The sequence below is a fragment of the Gambusia affinis genome, linkage group LG06 (assembly GCF_019740435.1).
Source record: "Gambusia affinis linkage group LG06, SWU_Gaff_1.0, whole genome shotgun sequence".
Classification (NCBI taxonomy): domain Eukaryota; kingdom Metazoa; phylum Chordata; class Actinopteri; order Cyprinodontiformes; family Poeciliidae; genus Gambusia; species Gambusia affinis.
In genome coordinates this window covers 27101816-27128941 of record NC_057873.1, presented here as the reverse complement: position 1 = coordinate 27128941, position 27126 = coordinate 27101816, and the positions used below count along the sequence as shown (strand labels likewise).

General features: G+C 39.5%; 1 protein-coding gene across 5 annotated transcripts in view; it reads left to right on the top strand.

Annotated features, from left to right (window-relative positions):
* pitpnm3 (PITPNM family member 3) overlaps positions 1 to 27126 on the top strand; it is a 131619-nt gene that overhangs the window by 30170 nt on the left and 74323 nt on the right. For 4 of the 5 annotated variants that reach the window (XM_044118545.1, XM_044118544.1, XM_044118548.1 and 1 more), the window contains 2 exons: positions 3220 to 3315; positions 26945 to 27055. In XM_044118545.1, the coding sequence (XP_043974480.1) occupies positions 3220 to 3315; positions 26945 to 27055 (207 nt within the window). The remainder of the gene's footprint in view (positions 1 to 3219; positions 3316 to 26944; positions 27056 to 27126) is intronic. The other variant, XM_044118546.1, reaches the window with a different exon arrangement.

Here is a 27126-nt window from a genome sequence, read left to right as displayed (position 1 = left end):
AGAGGGCGGGGCTTAACTACAAGCCCCCGCCCAGAGAGGGAGTATGCAGCCACAATGACGGAAACAGAGCTGAACGAGGCTGCAACGGACCTGAGAAATAGAATCATGGCAGGAATGACAGACAGACCTCCTCGGCGCCAATTAGTGAGAACAATCCCTACCAATACCATAACAGAAACCAACGAGCTGATTTACAACGCAGCATCAGTGATCCTTGAGCTGCTTGGTTATAAGAATAACAATGACAATAACAAATACCCACCATGGAAAAGACGGTTAGAGAGTAAAATCAAGGCAACAAGGAGGGAAGTGAGCCAACTATCAGAGCTCCATAAGGGAACAATGAAAAGACCAATACCCGAGAAGTACAGCCAGATGCCCATACCTGAAGCACTCGAAACTGCCAAACAGAGGCTCCAAGCCTTGGCCAGCCGCCTAAAGAGATACACAAGGGAGAAGGAATCCAGAAGGATTAACAGACTCTTCTCCACCCAACCAGCTAAAGTGTACTCTCAGTGGCAGGGGAATAACAAGACTGGAGACCCACCAAGGCTGGAGACAGAACAATACTGGAAAGGCATATGGGAAAGAGAGGCGTCCCACAACAGCAATGCAAAGTGGCTGATCTCTCTACGAGATGACCACAGCAAACTCCCTGAGCAAAATCCGGTAACCATCACTGTAGCAGATGTCCAAGAAAGAGTCTCAGGTATGAAAAACTGGACAGCACCAGGGCCAGACAAGATCCATGCCTACTGGCTAAAGAAACTGACTGCCCTACATGAGCGACTGGCAGACCAAATGAACCAGCTGCTACAGAACGGGAACCACCCTGAATGGTTAACTGAAGGGCGCACAATCCTGATCCAGAAGGATCCAACAAAGGGCCCGGTCCCATCTAACTACCGACCAATAACCTGTCTCTCCACAACCTGGAAGCTCATGTCAGGCATCATAGCGGCTAAGATAAGCAAACACATGGATCAATACATGAGCACGACACAGAAGGGCATCGGGGTAAATAGCAGAGGAGCCAAACACCAACTCCTTGTAGACCACACAGTTGCCAGAGACTGCAAAACCCGACACACCAACCTGTGCACGGCTTGGATTGATTACACTATGACTCAATGCCACACACTTGGATCATCGAATGCTTAGAGATGTACAACATCAACAGGACCTTGAGAGCCTTCATTGCAAACTCAATGCGGATGTGGAAGACCACCCTTGAAGCCAACTGCAAGCCACTTGCACAAGTATCCATCAAATGTGGCATATACCAAGGAGATGCGCTGTCCCCGCTACTGTTCTGCATAGGCCTGAACCCCCTCAGCCAAATCATCAACAAGACTGGCTACGGATACCGACTCAAGAATGGAGCCAACATCAGCCACCTCCTCTACATGGATGACATCAAGCTATACGCCAAGAGCGAGCGAGACATCGACTCACTGATCCACACCACCAGGATATACAGCACGGACATTGGGATGTCATTCGGACTAGAGAAGTGTGGTCGGATGGTTACAAAGAGAGGGAAGGTCATCCGCACAGAAGGGATCTCACTCCCAGAAGGAACAATAGCAGACATAGAGGAAGGTTACAAATACCTGGGAATATCACAAGCAAATGGCAACCTTGATGAGATCACAAGAAAAAGAGCCACAACCAAATACCTCCAACGAATAAGACAAGTCCTGAGAAGCCAGCTCAATGGCAAGAACAAGATCCGTGCAATAAACAGCTATGCCCTACCAGTAATCAGATACCCTGCAGGAATAATTAGCTGGCCAAAGGAGGAGATACAGGCCACAGATGTTAAGACCCGAAACTACTAACAATGCATGGAGGGTTCCACCCCAAATCCAGCACACTGAGACTCTACACGAACCGCAAAGAAGGAGGCAGAGGACTAGTGAGTGTGAGAACCACTATCCAAGACGAGACATCCAAGATCCATAGATACATCAGGGACAAAGCCTCAACAGACAATGTGCTCAGTGAATGTCTCAAACAATGGGGAACAGAACCTGAGGTGCCGGAGGAACCATCATGGGAGGACAAGCCCCTGCATGGGATGTACCACCGCAACAATCAAGTGGCTGACATCAGAAAGTCCTACCAATGGCTGGAAAAAGCTGGACTGAAGGACAGCACAGAGGCCCTCATCATGGCCGCCCAGGAACAGGCCCTAAACACCAGAGCAATTGAGGCCCAGATCTACCACACCAGACAAGACCCAAGGTGTAGGTTGTGCAAGGAGGCCCCTGAGACAGTCCAACACATAACAGCAGGGTGCAAGATACTGGCAGGGAAAGAATACATGGAACGACACAACCAAGTGGCAGGCATAGTGTACAGAAACATCTGTGCAGAATATGGACTGGAACCCCAAGATCAAAGTGGGAAACACCCCAAGGTAGTGGAGAATGACCGAGCTAAGATCCTGTGGGACTTCCAGATCCAGACAGACAAAATGGTGAGGGCGAACCAACCAGACATAGTCGTGGTGGATAAACAACAGAGGAAAGCCGTTGTGGTGGATGTGGCAATACCAAGCGACTGCAACATCAGGAAAAAGGAGCATGAGAAACTAGAGAAATACCAGGGCCTAAGGGAGGAACTGGAGAGGGCCTGGAAGGTGAAGACCACAGTGGTGCCTGTGGTCATCGGGACCCTCGGGGCAGTCACCCCCAAACTGGAACAGTGGCTACAACAGATCCCAGGAACAACATCAGACATCTCAGTCCAGAAATGTGCAGTCCTAGGCACAGCCAAGATACTGCGCAGAACCCTCAAGCTCCCAGGCCTCTGGTAGAGGACCCGAGCTAAGAGGAAGAAGAATCACCACCCGCGGTGGGTGAGAAGGGAATTTTTTTTTTTTTTTTTTTTTTTTTTTTTGTACTTCTGATAAAAATCAATGGTGTTATTGACAGTAAAATGTTTTTTCCTGTTTGAAAAGGACTCGAATCATTTGTTTACCTTTATCTTCTGATGGATTTCTCATATTGCTAAAAGAAAAAGCTTAAGTGGTCAAATGAAAAATCTGCAGATTTTTTTTTTTTATCCGATTAATTGTCAGAATAGCCGATTGAATAATAAAAATGATTATTTTTAGTGATTGTGGCAGCCGTAGTGAGTTCTGTGATTAATGGCCTTAAATCTGCCAGCCATACCTGGTCTAAAATAGATTTTGTCTCTGCTCTTCATCCAAAGGTGCGGGGAGAAAGCACAGCGCCTCCCACTGGCGTCTGCAGAACATCGCACAAGAATCCGTCGAAAGCTCCGATGAGGAGTTCTTTGACGCCAGAGGTAACACTGAGTTTTATTCCTCTCTTGCTCTGATGGTTTATATATTCCCAATTATCTGGTGTGATGTTCATGCGTCCTTTGACACTTTTACCTGCTATGTTCCAAAATGAGTTCTTTTACAAATAGCTTAAGTATTTATTCACTAATTATGTAAACTGTAAAAACATTTCCACTGGATTTTATTTAAAAGTGTCACAGCAAATGGTAATAAATACAAATATATGCCACGTTTAAGAAACATAGCAGTCCAGAACAGTGACATTTTTTATTTATTTTTTTCACCAGTAAGCACTATTTAGTGCTGGATAAACAGCCTAATGCTGGAAGATAATATCTGGGATAAACAGGCTAAGAAATGATGAGAGCGACGCACCGGTGCTCAAAAATAAAACAGGTGCTACTCGGAAACAGAAGAATGTTAATGAGATCTTAAATCCAAAATGTGATCATTTTTGAATAAATGCAAAATCTTCTCACCATTTATTGAAGTGATGGGGAAATTTTGATCAGAGGTTTATGACTTTTTTTAATGTTGATCTTTACATTCAGTTTAAAGTTGTTGCTTCCTCTGTTTTGGCTCCACTTTTCAGATTCCTCGAGGTTGTTTTCTCTACGATTATTGTAGGTATTTTTATTTCTATTTTTATTTTTACACATAACAAGTAACATATTTCGCCAATTCTAAAGCTGCTAAAATTCTCAAATATTTGAGAAAGCCTATTTTAATGTTTCACACACCAAATAAGCCTTGATATACATAAATATGCACAGTGGAGGCATTTTTAGAGCTACAGCAGACGCCAACATCTACAGTCTCACCTCCGTTCCTGGGCGCCCAACAAAAACGAATACCGCTCCTGGATTGGCTGCTTTGCCGCCGACAGCCAAGAGCATATCGTGTAACATTGCTGTCACATATTTCGGCTTTCCAACCTTCAGTTTCCATTGAACATTTTAAATATTCTCTACAAAAAAATAAAAAAATAAAATCTCTAGTTGAATAAGTAAATTTTCTGCGATTACTTTGGAGTCGTCTTTCACAGAAAAATCCACAACTTGGGGAATGTGTGGTTCAAAAATTAGATTTTTAACCACATAATGAAATTAGATCGAATTGATCAGCATCTGTTTGATAATTGCTGGTCGGTTATAAAACCATTTTAATTAGGGGTATCGTACTAAATGAGTCTAAATATAAATGAAAAATGTTAACATTTTTACATGTGAAAATGTAGTGTAACCTACTTTGCTTTAGTATCATATAAAAACATGATAATATTTGTGTATGTATCTGAAGAAAAATGTTGATTGTTTCAGCAACAAAGCAGTTCAAAGTGCTTTACACCATAAAAGCATAATACATTTTGTCAAAAGCCATCATTAAAATCGTCAAACAAATATATTGATCAACGTTCCAGGCAACTCTAAACAGGTTGCCCTTTAAATCGCTGATTTAAAGGAGCTCAGTGTTTCTGGAGATTAGTGGAGCCTGGAAGCTGAATGCTGCTCCTCTGTGTTTGTGTCTGCAGTTCACCAAATATACATTAATATGCATTGGAACATTAATATGCACTGTATATGTGCAACACACTGTGAAGTGATAACATGCCTGCACTATGATTTTTTTTTCTTTTTTATTTAATATTCTGCATTCAGTAACAAGCAGACAAGAACAAAAAGATTCAGTTAGTTTCACAGCTCAGCAGTGAATAAAGAGCACACTCGGACCGCCTCACAGGTCCGTATTAATGTTTAAAGTGAAGCTCTGATGCAGTTGGAGTTGGCAGCCAGATTCAGCAGACTCTTTGTTTTTTTTTGTTGTTGTTGTTTTTTCCCCCCTTTCTGCGTCTGGCAGAAGTTTGAAAGCTTCACCACGAGAAGAAAAACGCAGAATAACAATGTCCGCTGTGTAGAAAACCAGAAGGCTTGAAGGGATGAGCTGCTGCTAAAACATTCTGTCAGCTGCTGCCTTGACTCATCATAATTTCTTCCACCAAGTTGTTCTTCCTGAAGAAATCCTGCTTTAAAATGTTTCCGTCCCTCAGCATACCGTTTATTATCTGCAGATATGCGGAGCATGCAGGCCTGTTCTCCTGTTCTCCTGTTCTCCCCTCTCGCGTGGCTGCAGCTGCTGACCCTCCACTGCGCTCCGACACTCTTGACTTCTTGGCTCGTTGATCTTATCACCAGCATGGAGAAGGTCACTTTGGCAGCAAGCCATAAAGCAGCTGGAACCATGACTCAGACCGCTGCTCAATCTGCACACATAATGATATGTAATTATACTATTTTCTTAGGATTGGTTAGACGTATTAACCACTCTGTGACTCAGGCCCTATGGTGCAGTGAATACTCTAATTTTACAACAGAGCGAATTCATAAAGGGAATTAAAAATGCATGCAGAGTGAAAACGATCCGGGCTGTAAGTAGTAAGACGATCCTCGAAGTGGAGGGTGTTACGAAGTTTGTGTCTCTTTATCTGTCGGTATTTTCTGATTTCAGTGTGGAAAAAAAAAGTCTGTCTTGTCTGAACCTCCCGTTATTGCTGGCTGTCAACACGGGTGTCAGACTGAGGTTGCCTGAAGTCGCGCATGATGTTTTGATTGGCAGGTGAGAAAAACTGCAAGTGAACGCAAGTTAATCATGCCCGTAGTTTGGAAATTCGGGAACATTCTGGTAAATGTGCGGCGCATGTCGACATGTTGAGGCAGCTCTCCGGTCAAACGTCACTTCTGTTACCAAAAAGGTTCTTTACTTTGTATTACTGCTTTACAATCATCTGCATTTTTCAGTCGAGCTATCTGTTTCTGAATCGAGTTTATATAGCAGTTTCTATGTTTGACTTTATTCCGTGTAATTTGTAATTTTTCTTCTAGACTGGCTGTGAAACAGTAACGACAGGGATGTTGTGAAATATGTGGCACATGAATAGGGAAGAAATGAAATATATGGAGGTCAGTGTGATGATTATTATTATCCTTGCTGCTTTCCTCTCAGTAGGAAAGCAGCAAATCCTTCTGGATTTAGAAGGATGTCGGCCTGTTTTGTGAGTTTTGGTGCCTCGTCCACTAGGGAAAAATGCTTTCACCAATGCAAATATAAATTTACAGGTAGTCCTGTACATCAGCAGGTATGAATTGATGCTTAGCAGGCTTACAAAATTTACACAAAGAAATTGACTCCAACTTTGATTATTGTTTAAAATTGTAAAAAATAAAAAAATAAAATAAATCCCCAAATAATAATGCAACTCACCTAATTTAGTCCTATGAGTTTTATATAAAGTACAATGTTTGCAAAACACATATTCATAAAAGACAATAAAAAAAAATTTTTGGATCACCCCCACAAATTGGAGCCCTGGGCTACCGCCCCTTCAGGTCCTTTCTAAAGTCTGTCCCAGTGCGTTTTGAACTTGAGCTGCATCCTGAAAAAAGAAGAGCTCGAAACTTCCCTTGACCTCTCAGTCACCAGACTATTTGTGCACTTCTCCCCAGATGGGAGTCGTAGTCCACAGGGAGTGCACTGCACACTGATTTTTATTTATCGGGCCCCTTGCTCATGGCCCTGTATTTATAGATATTTGTAGATTTATAGATATGGAGCTACTTGGTGAGCTCCTTTGGTTGAAACTAGGGCAGTGGCGAGATGCAGTGCTAATAACATTCTATGTGGTTTGTTAAAATAGTTGGGGAGCATTTTTACGCCATCATGTGTAGGAAGGAGTAGAAGACCACTCAAAGTCCATAAATAATGTAATTTTTTATGTCATGTTATGGTTGTATACCATGATACTGGGTTTCTAGAAAGGCTGTGTAATCTCCTCAATGTAAAAACCCAGAAGAAAATTCTCAAACAAGATAAAAAAGTGAAACTGCTGTCTTCCTGTCTGTGGAAGTGATGACTGGCAATATTTAAAAGGAAAAATCTGATGGTTTTTACTGAAATGCATAAATTCTGACTTCATAAGAGCCCGATTGCTGATGAAACCAGAAACATGTTTGCGACCACTGTTTTTTTTCTTTCTTTCTTTCTTTCCTGCTTTTCAGCTGCTTTAAACAAAATCAGACATCTGAATGCTCACAAACACACACACATTAGTCTGACTGCTTGGCGTTTCATGGTCCCAGAGGGAGTTCATTAGAGAAGAAGGAGAATACTTACCCATCCAATTATCCACTTCAGTGTGCTTATCCCCAAGAGTCTGCTGATGGAGATACTTACCAGTTATGTTTTAGAACATGCTATTTTACATTAGGCCAGTCAATATCCTGTAGTTGGGTGTCTAGTGTCCGGGAGTTGCGTAATGAAATACGATTTCAAAATCTAGTAGTCGGCAGAGTGAAAATGTGGTTCAGTGGGAAACAAATCTGATGGCGTCTGAGGATGCATTCACACCAGCCCTGTTTAGTCTGCTTTAATCAAACTTTAGTTCGTTTGCAGTTTGTTTGGAGGTGAAAATATGTAATTGAACTCTGACCAAAGACACAAACTCCAGTCAGCCTGAGAAACCTGCGGCTCAGTTAAATTGACATGAACTCCGGTGCTGTTCGAATGCATATGTGAACCCCAATCAGACCAGAAAGTGGACTATATCGCAGGGCATTCTGGGTAAATAATGACAAAACTCCAGCACTAGTGGATGAAATGGCTCTTGGTCTTTAACCAACGACAAAAGAGAGAGCCCACATCTGGTCAAATCTGATGCTAGTCTTGTTTGCATTTTTTGAAGAAGATGCGCTCAGTGTCTTCTTCAGAGCGTTTCGTGTTGTTTACTTCTGTGGTTCTTGGTCCAGCGCCGCCACAGGTGAGAGGGTGTACAGGTTTTTCAAAGGGTTTTGTTCATTTGACAGTACAGTGTGAAAGAGAACCATTCCAGCCGAAAATGCAACAAATATTGCAATGTTCAAACTGAATCTACTGGACCTTTAGGTGTGAAAACACCTTAACACACCATCTGTGGTCAACAAAGTTTTACTTGTAAGGCTTTAATTTTTCATAGGTCTAAAGATATGGAAAATGTAATGGAAAATGTATTAAAATGTTTTTATTTCGTTTGATTTCTCTTTTTCCCCCTGTTGTGCCTCAAGATAGTACTCTCTGTAAATTCCCTTGCATATTCTATTCTCTAAAACCAGCATGTTCCCAACACACAGTGAAAGAAAGCATTAAATATTTATCCTTATCACAGCTCCTGCAGAGCTGACTCTGACATTCCTTTAAATGCATTTTGTCAGAGCATTGTCTAGTCACCTCTTCGGGTGGAGGAATCGCTACGGAGCGAGATGCTGGATGAGGGCGGATTTACCTCTCCACCTCTCCACCTTCACACTATTTAAAGCACAGCATTCCCCAGTGGGCCACGAAATCTTTCAACCGGGTGTGAAAGAAAAGAGATGTATTTCTGTCATGTAATTAAATGGCAGAAATAAGGAGAACAATCTTACAATTATATGTGTGGGTCTTATTTACGGTAATGTATTTCAATTGTTTATAAAAAACAACATTTCAGCCGTACAGGAACTTGTTCTCATTTACTTTAATGACGTGTTATACTTGATATGTGGGGATGGGAGCTTGCACTACCAATTAAAAAGGGATATACAGTCATATTTAAGAAATTAGGATATCCATTCCAAAGGTCATTTGTAAGGTCAAAGGTACAGTTTAGTGACCTTTAAGCAGGTATTGAATATATTTTGCATTAAGGTTCCATTTCATTTTATGAACTCTGGGTAATACATGTGTGGAGTTTAATCTTAACCATCTGCATCCATGATTGAAAACAAAAGAGCTCTGGTGTTGTTTTCTGGTTGTTTGACGGGTTAGCTAATAAAGACCCCCTAAGATTCATAAACGTATAAGAAACCTCCATCACTTTTAAATTGCTGCCATTGCAGCATTCTTAAAAAAAAAAAAAAAGAAATCTGTTTATTGTCTTTTATATTTAAAAAAAGACACACAGACAAGTAACTCACAAATACACAAAACACCAAACAAAATAAAAAACAACAACAACACATAAACAGCTTGAACATTCAAGGTGACAAACATGAGTTGATTGCAGTGAGACAGAGTATTTTAAGTTTGTTATCTCAGGCGTGTATGTTGAGATTTAATCACAGTCCACAGGCTCGGTGAGAGGTGATGGCATCGTCCTCCCTGGTTCTAGGCATCCAGACATCACTGTTTCAGTTTCATACATTTTTTCGAGCAAGTGAGAACATTTGGAATTAACATGAAGATAACAAACTTACAGCCACTAAAAGAATGAAAACATAATCAAAATTAGCTAGAGTACATTCAGTCTATCCTCATTATGAGTATTTAAATTTTCCAAGAATAGCAAAAACGTGGGCTGCACAGTGGCGCAGTTGGTAGAGCTGTTGCCTTGCAGCAAGAAGGTCCTGGGTTCGATTCCCGGCCGGGGATCTTTCTGCATGGAGTTTGCATGTTCTCCCTGTGCATGGTGGGTTCTCTCCGGGTTCTCCGGCTTCCTCCCACAGACCAAAAACATGACTGTCAGGTTAATTGGTTTCTCTAAATTCTCCCTAGGTGTGAGTGTGTGTGTGCATGGTTGTTTGTCTTGTATGTATTTGTGTTGCCCTGCGACAGACTGGCGACCTGTCCAGGGTGACCCTGCCTCTCGCCCGGAACGCAGCTGGAGATAGGAACCAGCAACCCTCCCGACCCCATTAGGGAAGAAGGGTGTAAAGAAAATGGATGGACGGATGGATAGCAAAAACGTTTCCCACATCTTTTTGAACACACAGTATTTACCCTTAATCATAAAGGTGAGTTTCTCCAAGGCAAGAGAGCTTGATAATGTAGACATCCAAGTTTTTAATTGAGGTCTAGTCACAGATTTCCAGGACCTGCCTATACTATATTTGGCCTGCACCAAACAGTAAATTATGGACTTTTGATCAACCTTGCTTATTTGAGTTTGAGTGGGAAAAATTTTATCCAAAACCTCCTTCCAAAATTTCTGAATCTCTGAAGGCAGTGAATCAAACTGCCTTTATCTCCACACTTAGCACATGTATCCGGGATGTTGGAATTAAATTTATTTAGTAATGTTGGAGTAACATATGTTCTCATCAACCATTTGTATTGGATTAAATTAAATTGAGTATTAATAGATTGTGTCTGTGCCTGCAGACAGGCCCTCTGCCGTTCCTCTACTGATATATTACATTTCAAGACTTCACACCAAGCCAATCGTTTGTGCTCTGAGGATGTCTGGGAGCTGTCTGTGATGATGTTATAAAAGCGGGACAATAGGCCCTTCTTCAAATGGTCATTTGTTGCCAGTTCTTCTATAGAAGTAAGAGTAGGCAATGTTAGAGACTTTTGAGTACCCAAGACAAAACTTCTGATTTGCAGAAACTTAAAAAAAATGTTTAGTTGGAATGTCACATTTTTGTTTCAAATCTTGAAAACTCATCATAATCCCCTTATCAAATAAACCTGAAATTTTGCATAAACCGTTAGCACACCATGTTTTAAAACCAGGTGTCTTTCCTACCTGGTTCAAATGTCATATTGCCCCAGATCAGGGAGAATTGGGATAGTTTTGGTATTTCAGTTTTGAATTTATGTACATCATACCATACTCGGATAGTGTTTTTCATTGCAGCATTCTTGATATTTAGTAGAAAAAGGAAGCGACAGATAAGCTGACTTTAAGCTCTCTGGAAGTATCATGATAAGCTACAACATAAGCTGCCTACAACTAGCTAACTCAAGCTGCTGACAGCTACCAAACCTCTAGTTGCCTACAACTAGCTGACTTCTAGTCCCCACGTACAGACTCGTTAAAGCTGTCAGTCACTAATCGTTTTAGTAAAACACATTTGTTTTTTCAAAGCTGTCTGAAAATATTTTCTCTGAAATATACCATAAGTTGAAATTGTTTTCCATATCCATTATAAAATTAGAGTACTTCAATTTAAGCTACATTATTTTGGGTGGTTATTTACTGGAAAGGGTTTTTGTAAGATTAGTTATTCAACCTATTGGACATAATGTGAGACAAGAAAAGAAAGTAAAGTAATCCATAACTTTACAGAGCCCAGAATCAGAGCACTGACACCGAGGCCATTGACCTTCACTGCAATAAGATAATGGGTCGCCTGGAAGCCTGTCAGGTGGTCAATGCATAACTTACCCATAAACAGAACTTAGCCATAAATGTTTGCACAATTAAGTAACCATCTTACCACCAGTTGTTATAATAATGTCAATGAACATTTATTATGTTCATTGACATGAACATGATAAATGTTCATGTCATTTATTCTTGTCATTTATTCTACTTTTTTTAAATAAGTGGAACAAAAAACAAAAACAAAAACAATCAGTAAGTGTGCTAGTGATATGAATCGGTTTCACTGACAAATATTCAAGGAGTGTTAACACTTTTAGAAGAAAAGGAAAATAACATCCTCAGCTCGTCACATGAAGTTTAGCATCTTTGTCATTATGAAGTCTCCAAAACTGAAAGAAAACTGTTTTTTAAGGAAAACCAAAGTTCATTTGATCAAAAGATATAATATGTATAACTTATAGCAAAGTTATGCGTGCGATGCATTCATACAGACTGAGATGGTTAACAATTTCCACATTTAGGAATGTAGATACAGTTACAGACAGTACACTAACAAAAGATACCAGGAGTTTAGCTCAAATGCTGCTCAGGATTTATTTTTAAATCAAAATCTTAAATTATTAAATTCCTCTTGGTTCAGAGCGTTGAGGATTCTTTTGAAAATAATGAACCCAACATAAATGCTGTTTTATGGCTTTTAAAAGGGCGGTGTTATGTTTTTTCCAGCTACATAGTGCTTCTCATTTGCACAATTAAGTAGCCAGCTTACCACCAGTTGTTATAATAAGAATGTTGTATAAATGAAACCAATATAAAAGAAATTTGACTTTGCATCATACCGTTATCTGATGTCTTGGAGTCGGCCTCTGTCTTTTTAAGAACTTCCTTCCTTTTCCAACACTCCACATTCAGCATGTCATCACAACAATGTTTCTCCAAGCCGTCCAACTGTTCCTAGGAACGTTGTAGTTCGCAAAATGAGCTCAGCTGATGTGAGGATCCACCAGGTGTTTGCTAATTTCTGCTGCCGCTAGTCTGGAGAAGCTGAGTGGAGAAGAGGCAAAGCAGTATTTCAGAGAAATGTGTGCCATTTCAGGTTTTTATTGGGAAATTTCTAGAGAACAGATGAATTAATCTTTAAATTAGTTGTATATTTTTTAATAATGTTTACTGAATGTTCTTATGTGTTTGACTCATAAAGTCATGTTTTAAATAACAATGCTCAGTGGTGCAGGTTTTGTCTTGTAGCTAAACTCAGTGCGATATCTGGGTTTCTGCAAAGAACTATCTTGTTTATAGTTCATAATTTTAAAAACAATTCACTTTACCTTAAAGTATATAGAGGGTAGAAATCTTATCATGCCACATTTTACTGTTTCTGAGAGAAAACAGAGAAAGGACTTATATGAAGCCAAAATGATCAAACTATTAGGTTGCTCCAATTCAGTTCTTCCAAGTTACAAACATCATCTTAAATCTCGATACATTGTCAAGGGGAAAACACTTGATATGAAAAACAAGAACAAAAGAATATGAATGAAAACTGTTCATTGCGTCAGTGAGACTCCCAGTTAGGTCTTAGTAAAGAGAGGAAGTATCCAGCAGCAGAAGAGAGAAAGGAAGCTATTTGAAACGTAAACATTGGCTCAGTGCGAGGAAAGCCTTCCTTAGAAGGACATTCAGGATGAGCTTGTTTACAGTCGTTTACATTTCGACACACATCAGGAAGCCACTTACTTACTTGTGTCATTAAGTGGCGAGTTTCTTATAGACCTGAAGCATTAACCATCACTATAAGCTTGAGGGATTTTTATAGTTCCAGTTTAATGGGTGAATTCTTTAGAGTCTGTGTGCTAATAATGACCTTTATAATGTTGCACATATCTAATCTACCTTTCTTCTATCACACTGTTTGCTAGATTACATATTTAGGTTGATCACAGTTTGTAGCTCAACAAATAACATAAAAAAAAAACTACAAAAGAAACTCAGCAGTTCAAGATATTGAAGCCGTGTATATTTTGTTTATCAGTTGCCCGACAGCCTGATAAATTATGTCGCTACCATTTTAATTTTGATTGGAAAATTGTATTGAATCAATTCTTTTTTTTGCATTGTGTAGGACTGTGTAGAGTTTGTGATTGCTTGCGTGGAATTTTCTCTCTTTGCCAGAGCACCATGTTATTCCCTGGAGGGCGGGGCTGTGCGGTGTGTGCTCCTGCACACCTGCAGGTCATCAAGCTTGTCAAGCTGCTATGTAACAGTAGCCGAGTCTTGATCCTCTGAGTTGTTTCCGTACATCTTAGTCCTTCGTCTTTCTCCTAAAAGTTCTTCCTGACGCGCTCTTGCAGTCTTGCCTCAAAGCTGTTTCCCCGTCTGCGACTCCAGCTCCATAACCACATCATATCACCACAACCGGCAGTCTTTAGGATCCTCTTTCCATCCATCATCCGCTCCAATCCTCCAATGTCTTTGTCTTTCCTCAACTTCTGCGACACGCAACGACTACATCCAACCAACACCGCAAGGTCTTCCTGTTCCTCGCTGGCGTTCCACATCTCCAACATCACTAAGCTTCACTTTCTTCGACACAACACCTTGTTCTTCACTTTGCCCATACTTGGATCTCACCAGAGTCCGTTTCCCCTCCTCCATCAGTAGCGTCATGGTGATGACCTCCTGATGGCGGCGTTTCAGAACGAGCAGGAGTTTAAGAGACAGAGACCCAATTTCAAGAAAGGGTTCAATTGAAAATTGAAAATTTCTTTTAAGTTATTTTTGATATATTGAGCATTTTTGTAACAACTGAGGGAAATATAATGACTTAATTATGCTCTAAAATTGCACTGTGTTGCTGGAAAGCAGACAAGGCTGCCTCTTTTAAATGCTTGTATAGAGGGAACAAAGCCAATCAGAGCCTCCCTCTTACCCCCCAAAACTACAGGCAATCTGCCTTTTTATAAAGTGTGTAAACACACCCACCACTTCCCATATTTGGTATTATTATGTTTCATCATCACTTGTGTACGTTGAACCTCCAAGCCATGGTCTTTATCTGCTCCCATCTCCATACAGAGCAGCCTGCATGTAGTCCCACCATACGGCTTCCTCAAGATTCAAAGACAAATCTGGTCTAGGAAGCACATTTCGTCAAGAGCCTGGTGTTTTATAGGTCATACTGTGATCACAGAACACAGACTCTCTGTGTTTTCACTGAAGTGAACTGATGATGAACTAATAGCAGGATGTAAGCATGCTAACGCATTATATGAATTATACCTTTGAAGATATTTTACTTAACTAAGTAACATAGCGAGACAGAATGTGTGATCAAACACCACAATGTATAATGTAATCTGGTAGCAAAGGAAGATGATGATAAAAGGAGGATCTGACAAAAAGGGAAAGAATTCAGGGTGTACCTACACAGAGAAAGTGATTACTAGTTCATGGAACATCATGAAATGATGTGTCAACTGTAACAGACAGGAAAAACAGGAACTTTTTCCTGTTTTATCTTTCATTTTAAAAAAAATAGCAGCTGGACAATTATCTAATATTTTAGGCCAAAGTAAATAAAAAGTTAATCGGTGTGTAGAAGTGTTTACTGACTGCACCAGTCTGAGTTGACCTCAGATTATCAGGTCACTCATTTTACCTCCTGAGACTTTTAGCAAAAACGCTGCAAACGGAAAAATAGTCTACTGATCCAAATATCAGCACATCTGAGTCTTGCATCATGTTTGCAAAGCTTGAACTATTTTTAATTATTACTTAAAAAATAATCCAGAATACCTTTGAATTCTTGAGTAAAGACATGAATCTCAGAAGAATAGTAATCCAAACCCAAAAACTAGTCCTTTTTGTCTTTCTGTTCCTTCCTCTGTATGTGCTAATGAGCGTTTTTGTTGGTAAATCGTTGAAATTTAGGCATGCAAATATCCCAAATGCAAATGTTGGTGTGAACAAAGCAGATCTAAGACCTGTCAACATCCACGCATGTTGTTTCCCATGAGAACAGACGCCGGGGCTGGATCTCCACCAGCGGATGTTGTCGTGTCAGCCAGTGTTTGTGTTGGTGTGGAGACAGCGCAGCTGTTGGCTGGATGGTTAGACGTCGTCACGTCCGTTGATCCACTCCTCTGAGATGTGCACAGCTGTCCCAAGAAAACGCTTTGGTCATGTGCAACACACACACACACACACCCCCACACACACACTGGGCAGTCCAAACGAATATTTTTCTAATGTGAGGAGGACGTGTTCCCTTGACACGTAGTCATTGCGACGATCATGCAGTGTAATCTTTCTTCTGAAGAGACTGATGAATTTATTTAAATGCTTTTTGAACATCTTTTACAAGAGGCTTTATGAATGTGAAGGATGATAAATGAAGAAGTCGAGTTTGTGTAGCACTTTCCAGCAGCAGGACAGTTCAAAGTGCAATACACTATTAAAAACATCATACAGTCACCAGCTGGGAAACGAGCAATAAACTTTACAATTCATCAAATGCCATCATCAAGCAAATACACATCACATATATTGGTCAATGCTCCAGTTATTATTGATCAAAAGCAGCTTTAAATAGATGTGTTTTTAGTCTTCATTTAAAGGAACTCAGTGTTTCAGCTGGTTTACGGTTTTCTGGAAGTTTATTCCAGATTAATGGAACATAGAAGCTGAATGCTGCTTCTCCATGTTTTAGTTCCGGTTCTGTGAATGCAGAGCAGAACCAGTACCTGAGGTCTGGAAGGCTGATACAACAACAGGTTTTAATGTAGTTTGGTGCCAAGTCATTCATTGATTTATTAGCTAAGAGGAGTATTTAAAGTCCACTCTCTGAGCTACAGTGTAAGGACTGAGGTGATGAGTTTTTCCATCCATACTTTTTAAATCACCTTCATCATTTCTTCTGCTCTTCCATTAAACAGTTAGGTTAAGAAAAATAAAGCCACTAGTATGCACACTCTTAAATTCATCATGCCCTGTGCCAATCTACTGCGGTCGTTGCGTGAGAGGCGACGTTACACCCTGGTCAGATCTCAGCAATAATTATGTACATGATAGATGCAGAGCTTAGAACCTTTGCCATTTTTCTACATTAAAGCTCTTCTGCTAATTAATACTTTGACTAATTAATTTCCTCATTACCGCAAGATGCTCTGAATCTATTTCTTGTATTATCTCCTTTCTTACGGCACCCTAGTCAGTCCAATACAAAGACCCCAAATGGCTATTTATACAAATAGATAAATACCACACCAACTTTGTTTACTATTAATCCTTTAAAACTGAACCAGTCTTAAATGCAGTGTGACTTTTCATCAAGCCCAACTCTGCCTCTCAGCAGCTGAAATGAATGCCAAGTCGATTGCCACGTTGTTTATCAGTGCAAGCCGCTGACGACTCTGTTAATCCAGATTTATTATTTGATGACATGGATTTGAATAATGAGGGAATGCTGACAGATTCAGACTGACGGGATGTTCAGCACTCAAATGCCACAACAAATTGCTTCTGGAGGTGAAACGTTCCTGGAAGCTATAAGACCGCTGTTAGAGAGCTGCTGCCTCACGACGTTGGGAATCACTTTGCTTTGTTTATTAACACGCAGCGAATAAAGAATATGTAACTTATCATTATCCACATGTTCATAAAAGCAAACATGTGGATTATGTAAATTGACCTCACCTTGACATTGGAGGTCAAAAAGAAAACTAAACAGCCAACTATTGAGCTACTAAAGGAGAGACGGCTAAGTTGTTTGTTCCAAAACATAATGTCTGCAGGGCCAGAGTGGCTGGATAAAATGACTCTTTGTTTCAGCTGCATGCTGAGCACAAAGCTGCAAGGTTATGTAAATATGATACAGCACTATGAGTCTTATTGTGACCTTGACAGAGCTACAGAAGCTGTTTGATGTGCAGCATCTGTAAAATTTGAAGACATTCCGTGTTTATATGCATGTCTTATCTATTTTTTTTTAAATACATGCAAATGTGCATATATTTGCAAAATCTCAAGGTGGTTGGTTTAATAAGAGGTCAGAGTTTAGAAGTCCCGTTGCTTCAAAACGGGACTTCAAACTAGATGCCAAAAAACTGAGAGTTATACGTCCTTTTACAAGTTTCCACAAGAGTTTTACATGTAGTGTTTTATCTTTTCAGCCCAAAGGAAAGTTAAAAGAGGCTCCAGCAAACAATAGCTTTCAGTAATAATTTGTCATGAGCTTCCCCCACTTACTCTCACATGCCTGGAAACTCTTGAGTTCAGGTTTGACCTTCTGTCCCCGCAGTGAACTTGTTTAGCTCCTACGGCCTTCGTCTTCTTCAGTAAACACTCTGCCTAACGTTTCAGTAAATGAAGGAGCATGAACTCTTCTTTAGACTTTGTCTATGTTGGTGCTGTCAATTGATTAAAAAGTCTAGTCAGATTAATCACCCTCTAGCACTGTAATTAATCAATCACCATAAATATGCAAGTTTTTTGAAAAATGCTTAAAGAAACATTTTATTGTCTCAAACCAAATTGTCTGACAGCCGGAGCGACAATGGAATGGTTTAGACCAAAGAGACAATATCTAGTTAAAGTCTAGAAGAAGCATCAACAAATCCAGGCCTCAAAGACTGGAGAGCGGCAACTTTTCAAGCTGGGCGCTCTGCAGTGAAACATGGAGTATTTCTTGTGTGCGGATGAAGTTTGTGTGAGCCGCGATTGACTTACGCAAACTCATCACACATCCAGGTCTGTAGAGACCTTCTTCTCTAACATTTATGTGTCTGTGCTCCAACTTAACTGAGTAGTGAGGACATTAGCATGATTCTGGAGAACTTGACTGAACCGAGGAAATCAATCTGCCATTTGACTCAGGAACCAGGGAAACATCTAGACATTGCAGGATGGCTGGATTTGAGGACCCCTGATCTAGATGTAAACCTAATTGAGAATCAGTTTCAATATCTACCGTCTTTTAAATGTGTGAAGTTAGTAGAAAAGCTGCAGAAACTTGATTCTACAAAGCATTGACTTGTAATAAAACATAGGGAAGCCTGTGGTGTTTACTTAAAAGAAATGTTCAGCAGGTTTTAATACTTCTGCAAACACTTTATCGGTGTGCACAGATTAAATGTGCTTTGAACTTTATGTGAAAGGAAATGCTGCCAGTTGATGAGTCTGTATATGCTGGTACACGTTTATAAAAGACGTGAATTGAGTTTGGTTGGGATAGGATGTGGACATGATTGGTTTGAAAGCTAACGTTAAATGGTTTTATTGTATGGCTGCTGAGACTCTGTGTCACAACCTGAACTTTGCACAATTCTTGAACTGATAAGGAAGGACAGGTTATGGAAACAGCAGAAGTTTGTAGTTTTTATTGAACTGGGACTCCACTTTCTGTCATTATGTTATTCTTCCATCTACATGTATAAAAATGCAACAGTTGCTTAAACTTGGCATGGTGGATCTCTCCCTATGTTTCTGCTAGTGCTAATGATCAAAAAATGGAAATACGAATACCTCTGTCACTTTGGAAAATGTTAAAAGCTTCTCCAGATGACTTTAGATTAATGAAGGACTAACAGGCTTGAGTTTAGTGGTAAGGATGGGAATAGGGTTGTGGTGTTTTCACAACACAAAATTAAAGCATTTGTTACATTTTCAGCTTGGGCGGTTGGCTTTCACGCTCCACTGTCAGTGTGACAACAACCGTGTTTACCTCTTCACCTCCAAAGAAGACATGAACCCAACTTCCTCCTTTGCAAAATGTAAACAAAAATGGAGTAGCATCAGATTTTAGCGGTTGTAGAATTTCTTTTTTTGCTTTTGGTAAAAGACCACGACTCGTTGCTCCCACTAACGTTTGACTCTTGCATTTGTTTTGTTTTATTTACCCAGAATGCCCCGCAGTGTAGTCCACTTCCTGCTTTTGGAATGGACTCTGATTCATATATGCATTCAAACTGCGCCAGAATTCACTTCAACCAAACTGAGACCTGGGTTTTTAGGCAGAGCAGAGTTTGAGTATGCATAAGTCTATGGGAACTAAAGTGGGACAACATTACATTTAGATTGAGTCAATTAGGTCAGACTATGAAGAATTGCTTAAACATGACTTATGTTTCACACATACAGCATTTTTATGCAAACTGAAGGTAATATAGATACTTAATTTTGCTGTAAAATGTCACTATGTGTCTGTAAAATACATAATACTGGCCCTTTAAGGGTCAACTGACCATTCACGAAAGAACGGGAAATGCTCTGAGTTCGTCTAACTATTAGCTAAATTAACCAGACATAATTTAATAATCAATGTAGAACTTATAGAGCGTCTATAGCGTGTGATTGAGTGATGGTTTCCTCAACATTTAGGCATTGTACTGGGTGATATCGTGGAAATGTCTTATAATTTCTTTTAACTGTAAAATCATTAGTTTCATCAGGATTTTCCATCTTCTTTTGATAATATTCATCCATCCATCCAGAAAGATCCATCATAAACTTTCTTTTGACAATAAAACAAATGCCTGAAGTTTTTTTTGTTTTTTTTTTTTTCAGGTAAAAAACTAAAATCAGTTTGGTTAAAATGGCGATTAAATTTATATACAGTATACATTCATTTTTATGTACCTAAGCTTGCGAGCCTTGCACATGATGTTTTAATATCCGCCTTGTAACAGTCGGGTTATCTGACTCATCATGCTTGACATTTTAAAGATAATCCCCGGGAAACCTCGTTTCGGTGCGTCACAGGAACTTCAGCCGGCTGAACGGAAGGAAAACGTATCGCTCACATTGTGGAAATTTGTCAGCTGCTACAAATCTCTGAGATGATGGGATAAAAAATAAATTTGCTAATATTGTACCAGAGCGACGGGAGGTCAGTCGCCGCCTTTTTCTCATCATTTGACAATCACAGCTACTATTCTTCTTACTAAGTTGAGACACTAACTCAGTGCTAACTGACAGGCTGAGCGATGCGGCTCAGTCGTCGTCCTCCTTTGGGGATTTCAGTGGCAAGCAGATCTCACTCTGTCCTTCACTGTTGTTGTTTATATCAGATTGTCCCTACTCCTCGTGATTCCAGCTGCAGGATATGGAGGAGTCGGTTTTCCCTCTCCTGTTATTTGTGGATTTTTTATTGCGCTCACACTAAATTTCCGAGTAATATTGCCCTTAGTAATATTAGTAAGTCTCCACGTTTTCTTCCTAGATGATTCAGAATCGACTCTGTGACTCGCATTACTTCAGCGCTTCTTTTGCATTCCGATCCTGGCCTTCCTGCAGCGCTTTGTTTGGCTCAAATATGTTCTTCTGTTTGGTCCTTCGTGTGCTTGTCTGTGTTCACGCGAATCCGAAAGCGTGTGCAGCTTCGAAAATTGACATTCAGGTCGGTATCGGGAGCATGGTATTGGGAAGGAGGAGGGGCATGTCAGAACGGATGGTGTGAGACGACCTGTGACCCGTGAGCGGCCCCGGTGGGATCCAGACGGACAGGCTGCCTGGGCCGCTGTCAGGGTCTCTCTGAGCTGCCAGTAGGAACCGTGTGAGACGGGAAAGATGTCTGGCAGGTAGATGGGTGTCTCCCTGCGTGACTCGTTGTGACTTAAACCGTCCTCCATGCCAGCAGCGACAAGAAGAGAACAGCTTCCATGCGGGCCGCGCAATCTGCTGATTTCAGTCATCGGTTTTGACACGTTTGTTCTCTTCATTTACTCTGACAGTTCAACAACCCCACTGGACAATGTCTCACTGCTGGAATGCAAATGTCTTAAAGTATAGTTAATATTATTTATGTTTTATATTATTAATATTATTATTTATGTTTTATGTGAATTGCCAAGTATCCCAAACTGTGAAGTTAAAGGAAAACGATAGTTAAGCTTGTTTTTACTTAACTACTTGTGAGCAGCCCTGTTAAGTCAATAATACATCGTCATTCATTGCAGTTACAGCTGTATGTTTTTTTAAAGGGGTGATGTTCTTTATTTTCCAGGCACATAGAGTCATTTTATATCACAAGTAACTTTATTGTCATCAGCTGTTATACAAATGCTGTGTATATCAAACATAACTCAAACGAAATTTGACGCCTTGAAATCAGGCCTCTGTCTCTTTAAGAAGCTCCATCATCGCTTAGCGTCAGCTCAGGAGACTTGCAGTTCCTTGAGGTGTTTGCTAATTGCTGCTAACGCTAGTCTGGGAGAGCTCGATGGGGAAAAGTTGGGGGGAGGGTTCGCTCTTTGTGGAGCTTTGTGTAAATAGACGGAGCTTTGTAAAAGCAAGCGTTTAGGCACCCCCCAAATGGTTGCCATGGGAGATTAAAAGATTTCTCAAACATTCATGAAAGAATAAAATAAAGCCTAAGCACATTTTTGATGAGGGAATACTGTAATAACATGCTGTGAAGCTCAAAAAAGTAGATTTTACATAATACCCCTCCTTGACAAATAATAAAAAAAATGATCAAAGATGTAAAAAAAAAACCAAACAAATAAATATAAAAACCTCATATGTTTGTTTACTATAAAATGCTTTATTGTAGCAGGGATCATTTAGTCTTGAGGTTTATCTGTAACTTTACCATCCAGTAATTTCTTAAATATATTGTTTTCTTTATCAGCGTTTAAAATCACTGCACCGTGTACGCTGTCGCTTAATACCAATTTAACTAAAAGCACTCAGGATAAACATTAAAATCCCATCAACAGCATAAAACAAATCCATTACAGAGTAACAGGCCCTCTTTGTTCCCCTTTACTTTATGACAAATATTTAAACTTTTCAAACTGCTAATGGTAACCTTTCATTGTTAAATATGTAGAGCTAAATTTTGCACTGCAGGAAGCTTTAACAGCTAAAGTGATGTTTAGTGCGTTTCAATCCCTTCTGGGAAAAAGACAAGTTGCAACAGAGCTGCGGTTTCTGCAGCCAGAAGGAATCGCCAATTTGACGGCCCCTGGGAGAAAACAGGGTCTTTATCGCGTTGATGGCGGTGATAACCTTGAAAGGTGGCAGTGCGGGTGCAAAATGCATGGCCATTAAGTGACCATGGCCATCCAGGAAAGAGGATGGGAGCGAAGCTGGGCTGTGCCCCGCAGCACAGACCGGGCAGCCTGAAGCTAACTCCCTGTTGTCCTCTCCCATTGTGGGCCTCCAGAAATGCCTTTTCAGTAAGGAAAATGTTCAGCTGCCACTGAGATCACAGGAAATCTTATTTATCTTTTTTCTTTTTACAAGACACCCATTACTCTGCTGCACAATCTGCAGAACATGGAGGGGGAAACGAGTAAGATAAACCATGTGAGATTTTCTTTTTATTCTCTCTAGAAAGTTAAATCTTCGTTTGAAAAAGAATTTCTTATTTTTTCCTGACTAAATTTACATCACTCCTCTTCACAGATTTCCTTCATTTTATTTAATGCTGTTGTAGCCATTCAAACCATTTTGCCACAGTTTACTCATGCAAGCCGATTGTCAGTGTCTTGCCTGGAGACATTTGGACATGTGGATGGGGGGAAACTGGGACTGATTTGCATCTTTCCTCTCAGCCAGAGCTCTTCTGGAACAGCCTCATTTATTCTCCATGACTGTAGAACGTGTTGTGGAACACGCTAATCATAATCTGCGCTGTGGTGTGTTTTTACAATGGAAAATCAAATACATTTTCAATGGGGTACGCTTCTCTAATGAGTGTGGTTGGCAGTTTACTTCAACCAGTTTATCAGATTTTTCACTGCAGCATCGTGACCCAAATGCTGTGTATATCAAACGTATAGAAACATACATAGAGCAGGAGGTTCTGCTGTGTGTAAAGTCAAGACCTGGATGACCTGGATGCACAATGCTAGGCCCACTCACACACATTCAAACCTTTACGCTCTTAGAAAAACAGACAGATAAATAAAGAAAAGGAGCTGGAATAGAAAATTCAGCGGTTTATTTTGTGATCACGTCAAAAGCAAATATAGTTACTTAAGATGTCTTTTTTAAATCAAATTGATTAAAAAGAACTGATTCTGAAGACCAACGGAGTCATTTGTATTCAATGCTGTTCCCATTCTTTTCTTTCTGTTTTTTTTAAAGCTTGATCTGATTCATAGTCTGTGTTATTTACTCATGTCCACATTTATTAAAACCCTTTTATTACTTAACTTGTGATGCATAGCATTTGTAACAAGATAGAGTATGATAAATGTCTGTGCCTTTCGTTAACCAGTGGGATGTGCTTGGCAGAGCATATTTACTACTGGCAGAAACAAAACAATGCATGTGTGTGTATGTATGTATACGCACATGTTTATATGTTAAGTATCATTTGACTTTATTCTGGATTGGCTTTAATGTGATTATGCCCTTGCTTACATTTTCAAACCTCTGGTGTTTTTTTTCATTATTATTTGAACAGGTTAGAGGATTTATCAGTGAGCAGTTTTGCCATGTTGGTTTTGTTCACATTGTTTGTGTGAGGTGGAAACATTTGGTTTATAGAGAGCCCTAAAGGTGTTTGGGGCTTTTTCTCAATACCCTTTTGCATGTCTTGAGTCATATTTATATTTATGAGAGCAATAGTGGCATAATACGTGTCAGAACTATCTTGTTAGGATTTTATTTACATCATTTCCCTATATAGAGCTGCTCGACCTAAAAAGAAAATGTGGAGGGTGTTGCATTGAATTTAAAAGAAGTTGCTGCTTTTTGAGTGGAACATGTTAAATGTTTCTAGAATTTGCTACATGCAGCCACAAAATTTCCCAGTAACGATTTAAGGTCATATTCACTAAATTAGAAAATGCTTTATGATATTTGTTTGTCAGATTAAAAATAATAATCTTCAAGATATTTGGCATGATTTACTCGAAGTAAATCCTATTTAAGTAAACCGTTTTAATGGTTTAATGTCATCATAAGCTAATCTTTAACGTGTTTTTATGGCTGTAAGTGGGAAAATCATCATAATTAACAAAAAGAAAGGCTTGATGTCAGTCTGAGAAATTAATACAAATGATGTGCTTAATTTATGCATTTAGTTATTTAATCAAAATAACTTTTTGAAAACATTCTATTTTTGAAAACATGACTGGATAACCTACTTTAGCTTTCCTGCATTCTGGAGCTTTAATGATACTTCCTGATTACTTCCCAAAACTTAACAGGTCATTTCTTGAAACTTTCCTGTGAGGGCCAAATCCATGGCCACACTTCAATGTCGGAAACTCTTTTTATGCACAATTTATTTTTTCATACAAACACAACCACACTTTAGTTTCAATAAAAACATTTATTAGTTGATTTGGATACATTTGTTCTGTTTGTTAGCGTGCACATTTAGTTAACATATGTATTTATGTCAACTTAAAGTTAATTTTGTTTGTTTAAGATTAATTCTTTGTTTGTTTTCGGTACTTACCTGCGTTGGAGTAGCCAGTCAAAAGATGGGGGCCAGGGCTCAGCAGGCTTAAATGCTGATTGGACTGAACCACTAGTTCCTGCTGGCAGGGGGAATTTGTAGTTTCTTTGTTTAGATAAGTTTTGTATTTAAGTAAATATTAGTTTTTAAAGTATAATATTTTTGATTTTCATTTTTGTGTCTTTGGTTTAGCCAAACTTAGCTGTACTGTTATTTGTAATTACATTCTGTTTAGTTGCCCTATTGTATCTTAATTGGTCTGATCAGCCAGTATATAAACCCCTGTGTGTCATTTCTTTGGTAGGTCAGTTATGTTTGTTTGTGCAGCCAGTTTGTTTACATTTTTTGCCCGAGTTCAGTTTTGTTTCTTTGACCTCTTTGATGAACTCATTTTATCTTTTGTCATTTATAATCATTTATCACCCCTTTAGATTTTGTGGTAACCTTGTCAAAAAACAAAACAACAACAAAAAACCCTCCATAAAAAGTAGCATTTTAGCTCATTTTGATTAAGCTAAACTTAACACACTGAATGGAGTTGAGTTAATGCTAGTCAACGTTGTAATTGTAGCCCACATGCTATGGATAGCATTTTAGCTTCTTACTTAATTTTGACATAAACGCTAAACTCATTCACTGGAATAAGTTAGCATTAGTCAACATGCTAGGGATAATCCATATACGTACAACTGGGAGCGCTTCACATGAACATTTAGGGTAATTTTAGTTTGTATATGTTTTTGCTTACTGAATGGAGCATGTCAGTGTAGGTCAGCATGCTAGTGGTACCTTTTCAGCATTTCAGGAAATACTAGCATGTTTGCTAATTTTCTTACCAAAGCTCAGCTTAACACCCTGAATGGATTGAGTTAATGTTGGTCAACTACTAATGATGCAATTAATAGCACTTTAGCTAATATCATAATTTTAGCTAATTTTAACGTTAACATGTTTTTTTTCTTATTGAATTCAGTAGGTTAAAGTAGGTCTTCAAGGAGCTTTCATGAAACTTAGAGGTTCATTTTTTGGAACTTACATGGTACTCTTTTTTTTCACAAACTTTGACATTACTTTCCAAAGCTACTACTAAAGTGCCTAGATTCCTCTGAGTTCCAAAAAAAATCACCCCTTAAGTTCCCAATAGTAACTATCCAAGTTATGTTAAGGTGTAATATGTCCTTCCACTCAGCACCTAAATATCTCTAACGAGCTCAAAGCTGAGTAGCAGACTGTAGAAGGCAGATTGTGCTCTACATGGTGCTTCCACCACAAGCCCCTCTTTTATACATAAAATGTCTGTTTATATATAATTCATAAGATTAAGTGGTAAAATGGTAAATGGCCTACTGGGATATCGTTTAGCTAGTCCAGAAGATCCCAAAGCGCTTCACACCACATTTAGACATTCGCCCATTCTGCAACCTAAAACTTGGATACTAAGTCTGATACTGATATTGTGTTGAATCAATCCACCTTCATTTTCTAGCTTTTGCTTACTTTTCAAAATACTAGAAAAATGTAACAGACTCAAAATGTGAGTCTGTTACATGCTGTGTGATTTACCACCCAGCAGAGTTATTTTGTTTGATGAGATACTAGAAACAGACAAAAACATATGCAATGTTCTGCAGTAAAGATATCCTCCGTCTGCATAAGCGTCATCCCTGCCAAGAGCCAGTGTTGCATTGGCAGTACAATAGCCGTCTGAGTTGTTTCCTGCCGTCACAAGACATATGTAATACACTGCATGGCTGCCACGCCTTATTTGACCCGTCATGTGGTGTTTTGTTTTTGTTTACTCGCTACATATTGGCCTGTGTGTGCACTTGGCCCAGGCAAAGAGTGCTCCTCGTCAGTCTGGCCAGATTTAAACAAAACCACACCTAACAGATAGAGAAACCCGCACTTGCTTCTGGATGCAAACGTTGCCCGTTATGGCAGAAGGCTTAAACACTTGAGGAGAAAAATCTAATATTTTATTTGTTTTCTTTTCAACAAAAATCTTTTTACTTTGGTAATATAGCAAATATGCATGAAGTTTGTTTTTGCTGTAGTTTTGTCTCATTTTTTAAGTGTGTACTCTGTGTGTTTGTGTGTGTCCCAGCAGATGTTATGGAGGGGAAGAGCGCCATTCTGCTGGGCATGAGTCAGTGGAACTCAAACGACCTGGTGGAGCAGATCGAAACTCTGGGACATATGGAGGACCAGTCTCATGGTACACACACACACACACACACACACACACGTTATAATCAGACTCATGTAGACTCATAAACACAATGAGGT